This window comes from Sabethes cyaneus, chromosome 3, assembly GCF_943734655.1.
Source record: "Sabethes cyaneus chromosome 3, idSabCyanKW18_F2, whole genome shotgun sequence".
In the NCBI taxonomy this organism is placed as follows: Eukaryota; Metazoa; Arthropoda; class Insecta; order Diptera; family Culicidae; genus Sabethes; species Sabethes cyaneus.
The window spans coordinates 65,766,972-65,779,800 of NC_071355.1; the positions used below are offsets into that span (position 1 = coordinate 65,766,972).

A 12,829-nucleotide genomic window follows, 5' to 3' on the forward strand; every position below is an offset into this window, starting at 1 on the left:
CGAAAAATGGAGTTTCCGAAAATCGTCCAAAAAAATTCTCTCGTTTTTGTCTTCTTTTCGTACATTTTTGCATGGAAAATAATAACGTATATTAAAAGCAAGAACAGATTTGGTTTTCACGCTTAAACTTTAAATAAAAATGCCCAAACCCATGTTTTTGCTCGATTGAAAAATTCACTTTGTCTTTTTTCTCGTCCCCCCTCCTCCCCCTCAGTGGCCCAACACCGGAAGGACAAAAACTTTATAAAATATTTGTAATGGCCTAATTTTACTTTATTCTGAGTCTCATTATTTTAACTAAACTATTTAGAAAATTATCAAATACATTATTATTTTTTTAGCCATATCCAGTTCGAAAACGGTCCTGATATTGATCCAAATTTTATATTTTTTGCACCATATCATTATCCAGGCCTTTACCTAATTTATAAATCCTCCATTGACGCACAGAGGATTTTATTGCCAAACCGGGTAATTTTGTAGGTCGGTTGGGCATCACAAAGTTTCACGAGGGTGAGGAGGTTGGCGTTTTCGGTCAGCGCGCTAAAGGTGTTTAAACTATTTCTCATCTGAGTTTTGTCAAAACTTAAACTTACAGCAAAACTTTTTGATGTATTTATATGGAAAATACAGGACAATATTTGTTCATGAAAAAAAAATTTGATTCCAACCATTTTTTACGATGTTGCCCGTCGAAAGTTAAGCAGGGATAACCACTTTAAATAGAGTTTGAAATATTAGCTTCGTAACTCATTACGAAGTTCCAATATTAGGGTTTCCTATACAATAAAGCTATAGAGTAAGGAGGGGTAAAAGTGAAATTCAATGATTTATCGGTGCAGATTCCGAGTAAATTTTCTACATTGGCAGGGATGGGTGACTACTTTGACAGCTTGAATCTAACGTAAACTTTGGTTGCTTACGAAGCATAGTTGCTGAGTTATGTGCAAATGTTATTTTAGTGCAGTTTTGATGTAATTTTTCGTTATACGGCAAATACGATATCAACAGGAGGATATTATTTGTTGAAAATTTGTAGCAGCGTTTTACATCACTCACTTATCTGTTTTGAAAATATGGCGAAAATAATTTACAAAATATATTTCGCTTTTCCGTAATTTCCGTAATCTAACCCCGTCAAGCGCCTAGCGGGGTAAAAGTTCGATTCACGACGGGGCAAAAGTTCGAATCATGGACGAGGCAAAAATGTATAGCTAATTATATACAGCTTTAGGCACTATATTACTGATACTAGAAATGAAAGATCTGCAGAAAACTGTGTGCTCAACAGATGTTGGCCGAAGAAAAACAATGTGTTTCCGCTGATGAAACAAAAAACAAACGTTTGGAAAAGTTTCGATATAACGGAGGCTGCAATGCACCAGCCCAAAATAGTAAAGGTGCAAATTGAGAATATTTCTTACCGAAATATAACGCAGATTGAAGATAATATGGTTTTGTTAGATACTGCTGAGGTAATTTCATGGATTCTAGCTTCGAACTTTTGGCCCGCGATATTCGCACTTTTACCCCACTAGCGCACAATTGGCACTTGATCAGAAGAAAGAAGAATTTATTTAGTAAAACACTATTACCGCAGATCATTTATAGTTGAATGTGAAGACATTGAGTTACTCCATCACTATAAAATATATTATGTTGTTCTCCTAAAAATAAAAAATAAGAAAACTTATCCAATTTAATTTTACTATGTGTATTTTATTCACGACAGATACGTATTGCGCCTACGACTTGCAGGCTTCCTTAGTGTCTGTTTTCGAACTTCGAAAACAGACACTGAGGAAGCCTGCAAGTCATAGGCGAAATACGTATCTGTCGTGAATAAAATACACATACTAGAATTAAATTGGATAAGTTTTCTTATTTTTTATTTTTAGGTTTCGTATTCTACTAAGACGCTCCAAAAACTCCAGTCAATTATGTTGTTGTCCTTCTTTGTATCTCACGAAAATTGATGACAACTTCAAACATCCCACTTATGCCCCGCCCTACTCTATATAAATCTTCGGAATTGTATTCTCAAATAACTTCTTTCATTCTTCTGTGCATTACTTTTAATGATACAAGAATTGTCCCGTTTAGCATTGGGGATTTGGGATTTTTTTACATAGGGCGAACAAATTGGGAAAATTTTACTCTACTTATATAGATTACCAAAAGTGCTTAAAATACGTAAAATCCAATTGAAAAACTTAAGTGTAACTGGTTTTCTGCCAAAAGCAAATGACGCAAAAATAGCTCTTTTTTTAAGGGGCTTAGTACCTTTTACACCATATTTTTTGCCTTATTTCAAATATTTTTTCTCGATAACGCGAAAGACAAATTGAATCGGGTTTTTTGCATTCGAAACATTGCATTTTATACAAATATTTGCAATTTTGTTTTCATAAGGGAACCTCCATTGGCGTAGCTAGAAGGGGTGCCTGGGGTACCAGGCCCCCTCCAGAAATTTTCCTCATTGGAATTGGAAACCGGGAAAAAACTCAGTGTATATGTTCCCGCTGTGTAGGTATTTTCTTTTTCAAGCTGTTTCAAGCGTTCGTCTCCATTCAACTACATCTTGGACCACTCGTCGCAAATCACTTTCGACCTGGTCGAGCCATCTTGCACGTTGAGCCTCCCTGTTCCTGATGCTGGTGCAGTTGTTAACAAGAACTGTTTTCGTCGCACTGTAGCCTACTGACTTTCGCCAGATGACGATGGCAATCTCTCCAAACAGTGCTTATAGCTCATGATTCATACGTCTCCGTTGCTCTCCGCTTTCAGTTTGTACTCCGCCAAATATCGTCCGCAGTACCTTCCGATCGAGCATAGCGTATGCCTAGCGTTTTTTGAACGGCAAAGGAAGTCTAATTTCCCGCTTAAATGTGCAACTAGATCCCCTTACTAGTGTTGTTGTCCGTGTGCACCAGCAATCCCAAATACACGAACCCATCTGCCACTTCTAGTTCGTCGCCATCAATAGTAGTCTTGGCCGCATTTATGTTTAGAACACTCATTGTTGATTCCGATTTCATTGGACCACCCCTTCAAGTGCGATGTTGAATAGCATGCAAAATAAGCCGTCACCTTGTCCCAACTTTCGCCGCGTCTGCCATAGCTGGTCTCGATCGACTGTATCGTAGGTTGCTTTGAAATTAATAAAGATGTGATGCGCGGACCGGTTGTACTCCCGACATTTCTGGTAATTGCGCGGATCCTCATCAAGCCCGCCTGGTATTTCCCTACAAAACCTTGTGCTATCGGTGTCAGCCAGAGTAACAAGATCATTATCAAAAATTTTTTGAAAGGCACCCCCTAGGCCCCCTCCAGGGAAATTTGCTAGCTACGCCAATGGGAACCTCTTCCCCTTGCCCCTACGGCTCCTCGAAGATGGTCGTTCAAAAAAACCATGAATTGCGGTACCATTGATTGGCGCTGGGGGGCTTATCCGAATTGAAAAATTCTAAAACGGCATGAAAGTATATTAAATTATCTCGTGTTTGATCCATCCTTTTTTAGAATTCGAACACAGTACAAAATGGCGGACATTGAAACTTAAAAGTATGGTTTTTAAGCAAAAAAATTGACTTTAAACATTTCTAAAAAATACAAAAATTACAATATCAAGAAAAGGATGGGTCAAACACTAGATAATTTTGTTGGCTTTCAAACAAAAAAAGAATCGCGAGAATTGCTTGAGCCGTTCTTGAGATATTTATGGTACCGACTTTCAAAACCTGGTTTCGAGAAAAACGGCGTTGAAGTTTTTACTCGTTGTTTAATCGCTCCAGACATGCGCGGTACAAATAGCTGTAACTTTGTCAATTTTTGGAATTCATGCAAACGACTTCAAACACATATGATCAAAATGTTAATCGGATTTATACCCATTCATTACATGTGATCAAACAGTTCATCAAAAACGGTTCATCCCACCACCTTTTGGCAATTGGATAAACCAGCAGGTTATTTTCATTTTTTCCCGAAAAGAAATCTTGCAATTTTGATTTTAACTCAATTCTTTAATTTCGATGTGCGTTAATAAAGTTCGGATTAGTTTTTATTTTGCACATAGAAATTTCGCATAAAAAGATGAATTTGAATTGAAAAGAAAAAATTAACTCATAGGAAAATAATAATTCAAGCGTAAACGACCAATTAAGCCAAATATATAATTAAGAAATAGAAATTAACCAGATATTTCGCGTCTGGATTTTTTCGAAATGCACCTGGAAATACCTGAAAATGTCAAAGAATTTAATTTCCGCTGGATAATCGACACCCTGTAAAAATGTTCTTATAACTCGAGAGCTAATCAAGCAAATGGGACCAAATTTGGTTTGTGGGGGTTTTAAGAGGCAGGATTTTTTTCTATAGCGAATTATAACCCCTCCCCCATTAAAAGGGTGAGCTGCCATACAAATGAAATACATATTTCCTCATGTCTCGAGAACTAATCAAGCAAATGGAATCTATTAAACTTATCGAGCAATACGGAGGGAAAAGTAGACTCAACCTCCAGCTTGAATGCGTCGTTGAATCTCCTTACATAGATATTATTGTCGCCGGTGACAAGGAATATGTGTGGCAAATATGGTAGAGAATGGTCAAGGCGTTCTGGAGTTATGGAGGAACATACAAACAAACATACAAAAAAACCAACTTACGTTCACTTTTATATGTATATATAGATGGAAAATATTGAGTCCCTCAGACTTCCTCCGGGCGTTCAATTAAGACGAATCGATGCATCTAATTCTCGAGGTAAATAAATTATATAATTCCGTGGAACTTATTATAACTAATTTATTTCAGCATTTCTAAATCTCAATACGCCATCACCACCACCATCTGTAGTCGCAGATCGCGAAAACCATCATTTGCAAGCTGTTTTGAGCAAATTAAATGAAATTGGTGAGTAAAATTTTTGTAAAAATAATAATGAAATAACATATAAATTTGTTAATAAGGCCATTGCAAATCATGTTTAAAGTTTTTGTCACCCCCCCCCCCCCCCTTGAAAATTGGCTTGAAAAATCAGGGGGCAAAAAATAATTTGTACGATATGAGTCAAATTTCTTTTTATAAAATCAATTGTCTGTGGGCTCTACAGTCTGAAAAACTCGAAAAATGACTAATCTCAAGATTTTAGTCTTGACCTTTGGAATGAGGTCATACATATATTTAATATTTTTTTGAAACGATGGTTCTACAATTGATGAAGGGACGGTAGGGGAAAGAAATGAAAATTTTTTTTTGGTGAAGGAGGGGGAAGAGCGGAAAGGAAGGGGGGGGGGGGGGGTATTGGTAGCTATGCTTGACAAGTAGTCATTTTGACTCCTGCCTTTTGTCCAATGCTGGAAGGTGCATGAGTCGAACCAAAAAAAAATTTTCATTTCTTTCCCCTACCGTCCCTTCATCAATTGTAGAACCATCGTTTCAAAAAAATATTCGAAAAATGAGTCTCCGAGTTGAATTAACGCTTCTAGCACGAAACAGAAATGGAAATTCGATCAATGGAATTTCCGAAAATCGTCCAAAAAAATTTTCTTCGTTTTTGTCTTTTTTCGTATATTTTTGCATAGAAAATAATAACGTATATATTCTAAGCAAGAATATATTCGGTTTTCACGTTTAAACCTTAAATAAAAATTCTTAAAATCCATGTTTTTTTTGCTCGATTAAAAAATTCACTTTGTTTTTTTTTTCGCCCCCCCCCCTTCAGTGGCCGAACACCGGATATAAAATATATAAATATATTTATAAAATATTTGTAATGGACTAATAAGAATAGTAAAAATAAATAAATAATACAAAAAGGAAAATAAAATAGGGAAAATGAAAATGAAACAAAATAATAATGGAAATAATAATAAAAAGAATAATAACAAAACAATAAATTATAATAATAATACTTTTACTTGTAGATGGAAAGTTCGACGCGATCGGCAAACAGTTCGATGTTATTTCGCTGAAAATAAACGATGTAGAAAATGCTATGAAAACGATCGATAGAAAAATAGATACTCTGGCGTACGCAGTGGCAGTTAACAAAAGGCTGACGGAGACTGCTAATAAAGCAATAGATATTATAAAAAATAAGCTACCATCGATAACATCCGAATCGTTGAAGCTTCCAATTCCTGACGACAATGGGCTTCAGGAATTGGAAGAGAAGGCCAAAGACCCAGAAGGGGCGATGCAGATAGCAACAACGTTTGCTAATCTCAGCAGTAAATCGCCATACGAGCTTTTACGGGTAGCAGTACAAAACTTGTTTCAAAATACCACACGGTATACGTATACTGGGAGAATCTCGTTTAACGCGAAGCACAAGGAAAGTTCGCTACCAGCGAATGAATTAAAGTTAACAAAAATTTTGCTGGGTAAGCTTTAATACAGTATATCTAGATTGTGTGTGTGTGTGTGTGTGTGTGTGTGTGTGTGTGTGTGTGTGTGTGTGTGTGTGTGTGTGTGTGTGTGTGTGTGTGTGTGTGTGTGTGGGTGTGGGTGTGGGTGTGGGTGTGGGTGTGGGTGTGTGGGTGTGGGCGTGGGTGTGTGGGTGTAGGTGTGGGTGTAGGTGTGGGTGTGGGTGTGGGTGTGTGGGTGTGGGTGTGGGTGTGTGTGCGTGTGTGCGTGTGTGTGTGTGTGAATGTAGGTGGGTGTGGGCGTGTAGGTGGGTTTGTGGGTGTGGGTGTGGGTGTGGGGGTGTGGGTGTGGGTGTGTGCAAGCATGTACCTTAATGGCTCAAATTTTTATTTTTAGATACGGTTGTTTCGAAATTTTCGGTTGACAAAATAACTGCGACACAGGAATACGTCAAGGCTCTCAATAATTTTAACGAGGCGATGGCATTAAAGAAAAAGCGACACAACCAAGATGTCAGAGACGTCTGAATTAATATTTACTTTTTCCAAAAATTTTTTAAAAATGTAAAAAAAAATTCAAAAAAAAAAAACAAAAAAAAAATATATCTATACCTATAAAAAAGGATTTCTGTCTGTCTGTCCTGTGTTCCTTATAGAATCAAAAACTACTGAACCAATCGGCGTGAAAATTTGCATGTAGAGGTCTTTGGGGCCAGGAAAGGTTTTAGTGATGGTTAGAGACCCCTCCCCCCACTAAGAGAGGGGGCTCCCATACAAATGAAACACAAATTTCTGCATAACTCGAGAACTAATCAAGCAAATAGAACCAAATTTGGCATGTGGGTGTTTTCGGTGACAAGAATTTATTCTAGGGTAATTTGAGACCCCTCCCCTCTTTATAAGGGGAATTATAACTCCTCTCCCCTTTAAGAGGGGGGGTTTCCATACAAATTTCCTCATAACTCGAGAACTAATCAAGCAAATGGAACCAAATTTGGCATGTGTGTGTTTTTGAAGACAAATTTTTTTTCTATGATGAATTGGGACCCCTCCCCACTTTAAGAGGGGGGGGGGCTCCCATACAAACGAAATACAAATTTCCTTATAACTCGAGAGCTAATCCAGCAAATGGAACCAAATTTGGCATGTAGGTGTTTTTGGAGGCAAGAATGTTTTCTATGATGAAAAAGAGCCTCTTCCCACTTTAGGAGGGGGGGCTCCTATACAAATGAAATACAAATTTCCTCATAACTCGAGAACTAATCAAGCAAATAGAACAACATTTGGCATGTGGGTGTTTTTATTGGTGACAAGAATTTATTCTATGGTGAATTGAGACCCCTCCCCTCTTTATAAGAGGAATTATAACTCCTCTCCCCTTTAAGAGGGGGGACTTCCATACAAATTTCCTCAAAACTCGAGAACTAATCAAGCAAATGCAACCAAATTTGGCATGTGAAGGTTTTCGAGAGCAAGAAAATTTTCTATGGTGAATTAGGACCCCTCCCCACTTTAAGAGGAGGGGCTCCTGTACAAATGAAATACAAATTTCCTCATAACTCGAGAACTAATCAAGCGAATTGAACCAAATTTGGCATGTGTGTGTTTTTGGAGACAATTTTTTTTTCAATGATGAATTGGGACCCCTCCCCACTTTAGGAGGGGGGGTCCTATACAAACGAAATACAAATTTCCTCATAACTCGAGAACTAATCCAGCAAATGGAACCAAATTTGGCGTGTAGGTGTTTTTGGAGGCAAAAATTTTTTCTGTGATGAATTAGGACCTCTTCCCACATTAGGAGGGGGGGCTCCAATACAAATGAAATACAAATTTCCCCATAACTCGAGAACTAATCAAGCAAATAGAACCAAATTCGGCATGTGGAGGTTTTTGGAGGCAAAAATATTTTCTACGGTGAATTAGGATCCTTCCACACTTCAAGAGGGGGGGCTTCTACACAAATGAAATACAAATTTCCTCATAATTCGAGAACTAATCAAGCAAATGGAACCATATTTGGCATGTGGGTGTTTTTGGAGGCAACCATTTTTCCCATGATGAGTTAGGACTTCTTACCTTTTTAGGAGGGGGGGGGGGCTCCCATTCAAACGAAATACAAATTTGCTCATAACTTTAGAACTAACCAAGCAAATGGAACCAAATTTGGCATGTGAGAGTTTTAGATGGCAGAATTTTTTTTCTGTGGTGTATTACGACCCCTTTCCCTTTTAAGAGGGTGGGCTCCCATACAAATGAAATACAAATTTCCTTATAATTTGAGTACTAATCAAGCAAATAGAACCAAATTTGGCATGTGGGAGATTTTGGAGTTCTGAATTTATTTTATGATAATTAGAGACCTCTCACCCCTGTGGTAGGGGGATATGAACTCTCATACAAATAAAACAGAAATTTTTGCGAAACTCAAAAACTAATCCAACTCGAGAAATTCGAGACTCTTCCATAAAACATTAATCAATAACAAGACCACAAAAACTATCTATAGTAACACTAGATCATTCAGGCTGAGCCGGTCGCGAGTGTTGCCGGTGACCCGCCGTCGGAAGCGCCGCCCACTGGGGGGCTTGCAAAACTCGAGATAGTGACAAAGATCATCCGAGATTCATGATTTATGTACAACACAGGTTAATTTGTGGCAATACGAAGTTTGTCGGGTCAGCTAGTATATATATAAATAAAAAAAAATTAAAATAAATCTAAAACATGCTTATTGAAATGGAAAAACATTTTCCACATTGATGACATGACTTACTTTCTTAAGTGGCTTGTCGTCCTAAGACAATGCCTGTTGAACAAGGTTTTTATAGTTAACTCGGTTGCGGGCTCTCGCTATCCAATTCCTTGGACACCAAGTACTCTTCGCCAGATCTCACTCTACCTGGTCTAAATATCTTGCTTGCTACCCCCTTGGTCGTCTTGTTCCTACCGAATTGGAGGCCTACACCATTTTTGCAGGGATGTTGTCCGGCATTCTAGCAACATGTTCTGCCCTTCGTATTCGTCGAGCTTTATCAACCTTTTGGATACTGTATTGCATTGTCCATGTTTCATGCCCGTAGAGAACAACAGGTCTAATAAGCGTCTTGTACAGGATACACTTTGTATGGTGGCTCAGTCTGCTCGACCGCAATTGCTTGTGAAGCTCATAAATAAGCACTTCAAAGCTTGGTCAACTTATAACTGGTACGGTTATAACTGTCCTTGGCGATGGCTGCGGTTTCACATTAGACCAATATACACTAACTATAAGAGTGACCTTTTTATACTATCAAGGTATAATTCAACATGAAAGATGTCAACTCCCTATGCCGATCCCTTTATTTCGAGAATACATATGCCAAGTTTAGTGAAGAATCGTCTAGCCCAGTGTTTCCTAAATCCCAGCGTTCAAAAATTTATCTTACGGCAAAATAGTACAGCCCGGACTCGATTATCCGTGTGATCACTTTTATTTTCAGCCCGGATAATCGAATTATATTTTTGGTACTAAAATTTTTTTGAGTGTCATGTTTTTTGACTTGTCATAAATGTGTCAGGTGTCATAAATCTATTTCAAGTATTGATAAATCTCCCCTAAAGCTATAAAATTCCTTTCTTACGATTTTTTTCACTGTTGAATTTTATCTTTGGTACAATTTTTTTTGTATGCCATACTTTTTTCTTTTTTCTTTTCTTTTCAACGACGTATAGCAGTCGGCTTTTACTTTTCTGTTGGGGAAGAATAAATGCTTAATGCGAGAAATGAAGATTCAGGCAAACTGAAAATTCTTGATATTAGGCCAAAAATATAGACTTAGCGAAGGTGAGAGTCGAACTCACAGCTCCCAATCTTTAGTTGAGCGTGTTGTTTAACCAATTACACCACTAAGCCGTCTATACTCTGTGGTCTTATATCAAGGTTTTGTTATGACGCTTGCCTGATTCTATCATTCATTCGCACATTTATCCAGCGCGAATATATTTTTGTTGACTGTATGTGTTGCGACCGCACAGATTGATAGACATATTAGATAGATTGATAGAGCTATTCAGGCAAGCGTCATAACAAAACCTTGATATAACACCACAGAGTATAGACGGCTTAGTGGTGTAATTGGTTAAACAACACGCTCAACTAGAGATTGGGAGCTGTGAGTTCGACTCTCACCTTCGCTAAGTCTATATTTTTGGCCTAATATCAAGAATTTTCAGTTTGCCTGAATCTTCATTTCTCGCATTAAGCATTTATTCTTCCCCAACAGACATATTTTTTTCTTTTAGGTATCATAAATGTTTTCTATTATTGAATAATTTACCCTAAAGTGAGACAACTCCTTTCTTTAATTTTTTTTTCCATGTGTGGACTCATCACTGATGATGATGATGATGATTATTTTAATGATGATCATGATGAGCGTGATGATGATGATGGTTTTTTTTCGATGATGATCAAAATAAAGAGGATGATGTTTAAAATGAAGATCATGATGATGATGGTTTTGATGATGATGATGATGATTTTGTTGAGGATGATGATGTTGATGATGATGATGATGATGATGATGATGATGTTGATGATAATTATGATGATGATGATGATGAATTAGGAATCATACCACGCAACAATTTGAAAATTAAAAATTGATACTATTATCTGCATTACTCGCTGATAAAAATGTATAGGAAAGGAATTTTATACATTTATGTAGAAGAATCAGTATTTGTCATGCTAGAATCATTATCTAACGTTAAAACTATGACTTTTTTGGGTAAAATAAATTATTTAAAATAAATGTTTTTTTCCACCCGGATAATCGAGTCTAAAAACCCGGATGAACGAATCCCCGGTTAAACGAATCCCCGGATAATCGAGTCCGATCTGTATACGAAATTCTGCTAGGGGGTTCGCGAACCAGAAAAGGTTGGGAATCACTGGTGTAGGCGTTCGTAAAATGAGGTAACATTGACCATCGGGGTAGCATTGATCAGTAGACACTTCTCATGAATGAGTGAAAAACAACTTCTGCCAACTTTCCTGAACTGATCAATGTTACCCCGTTTTACGATACATATATTGACGTTTAAATAGATAAATAATAAGTAATATATGATTTAGACCGTAAAGATGTTTGTTTATTAGCACTGATTCAACAAGTTAGATATAATAATACTGTTTTTAAACCTATTCAATATTTATTTGTTAACTAATATTTATTATTAATTTAATTTGTATGCAACACTACGATAAATCCAAAAATTTTATCAAATTGAATACATAATACTTTTGATACACCATTAGCATCTAAAACTACAGTATCTGGTTCAAGGGTAATTTTAGCCGAGTGGAATATTCCAATTGTTGTTGATTTTAATTCTTTATCAAATAATGGTATCAGATCAGATACTTTTTTGCATTTGATTTTAAACTCATTTCTATTTTTCGTAATGTTTTGAACTTCATAAACATGATCATTTGCAAATATATATCTATCATTTGAATGATCAGATATAATGGAATTATATTGGTTTGTGATGATACTATAATTTTCCCCGGATTGCTTGAAAAGTTTTTGTTTACTTTTAGTTTCAAACTTTAAATGCTCTCCAAGACGATTCTTGAATTGTTGAAGAGGATTTGGGGCTTTTTTAATGTAATGCAGCATGATTTGCAGATAATTTTCAAATGGAAAGGCGGAAAATGCATCTAAGTTGCCATGTAAAAGACAATCGTCCGACAAATGCTCCGAGCACAAGTGAAAGTTATAAACATAATATTGTTCTCCATAATAATTTTTAAACTGTTGTCCAAATAATTGGAGCAATGATTTAGCTTTAGCATTTTGTGTTTTATGCCACGTAGGGTGACATAAAATTCGAATAGCTGAAACGAGGAGCAAGAAGTGGTTGTAATACGGTTGTTTGACTACACTATGAAAGAGAAAAGGACCCAAATACAGAAGCATTAATCGCAGCTCGGTAGCCTTATAAAATTTTAATTCTGTCAATGGTCTTGGAGACCTGACAAAATCGCTGCATATCTGTCGTTTTACACAGTTGATTCTTCGGTCTATTTCCTGTTTAGCAGTTATTGGTAAGGAATAGGCTTTGTTTGAACTTTCTGTCCAAAGCTTCAATAGAGTTCTAAAAACCCCCAGCAGAACATTGTGCATATAATCTATAGGAATGGCAGATATACATCCTATGTTGATAGTTGCAAGCGGTGGCAATTTATCTGTGTTCAAGTGGTGGCCATCCGCTAGATTCAAAAATGTAGTATCATTTCTAAGTTCACCTTCAGTGCTGGTAAATACTGTACGATGATTGATGCTACGTCCTATCGTTGTACACTTTGGACAACCGTTTAATGCATTTGCCGCCTTAATATCCATAACGAATGCTTTTGCTTGTGCGTCCATTATGAACGCCGAAACATTGATTGTTACGTGATCATCATC

General features: G+C 36.9%; 1 protein-coding gene across 1 annotated transcript; it reads right to left on the reverse strand.

The window, feature by feature from the left end:
- Positions 1-11,596: 11,596 nt before the first annotated feature.
- On the reverse strand, positions 11,597-12,544 carry LOC128739661 (uncharacterized). Its single transcript, XM_053835156.1, has one exon. The coding sequence runs from the start codon at positions 12,542-12,544 to the stop codon at positions 11,597-11,599; it is 948 nt and encodes a 315-aa protein (XP_053691131.1).
- Between the last annotated feature and the right edge of the window lie 285 nt (positions 12,545-12,829).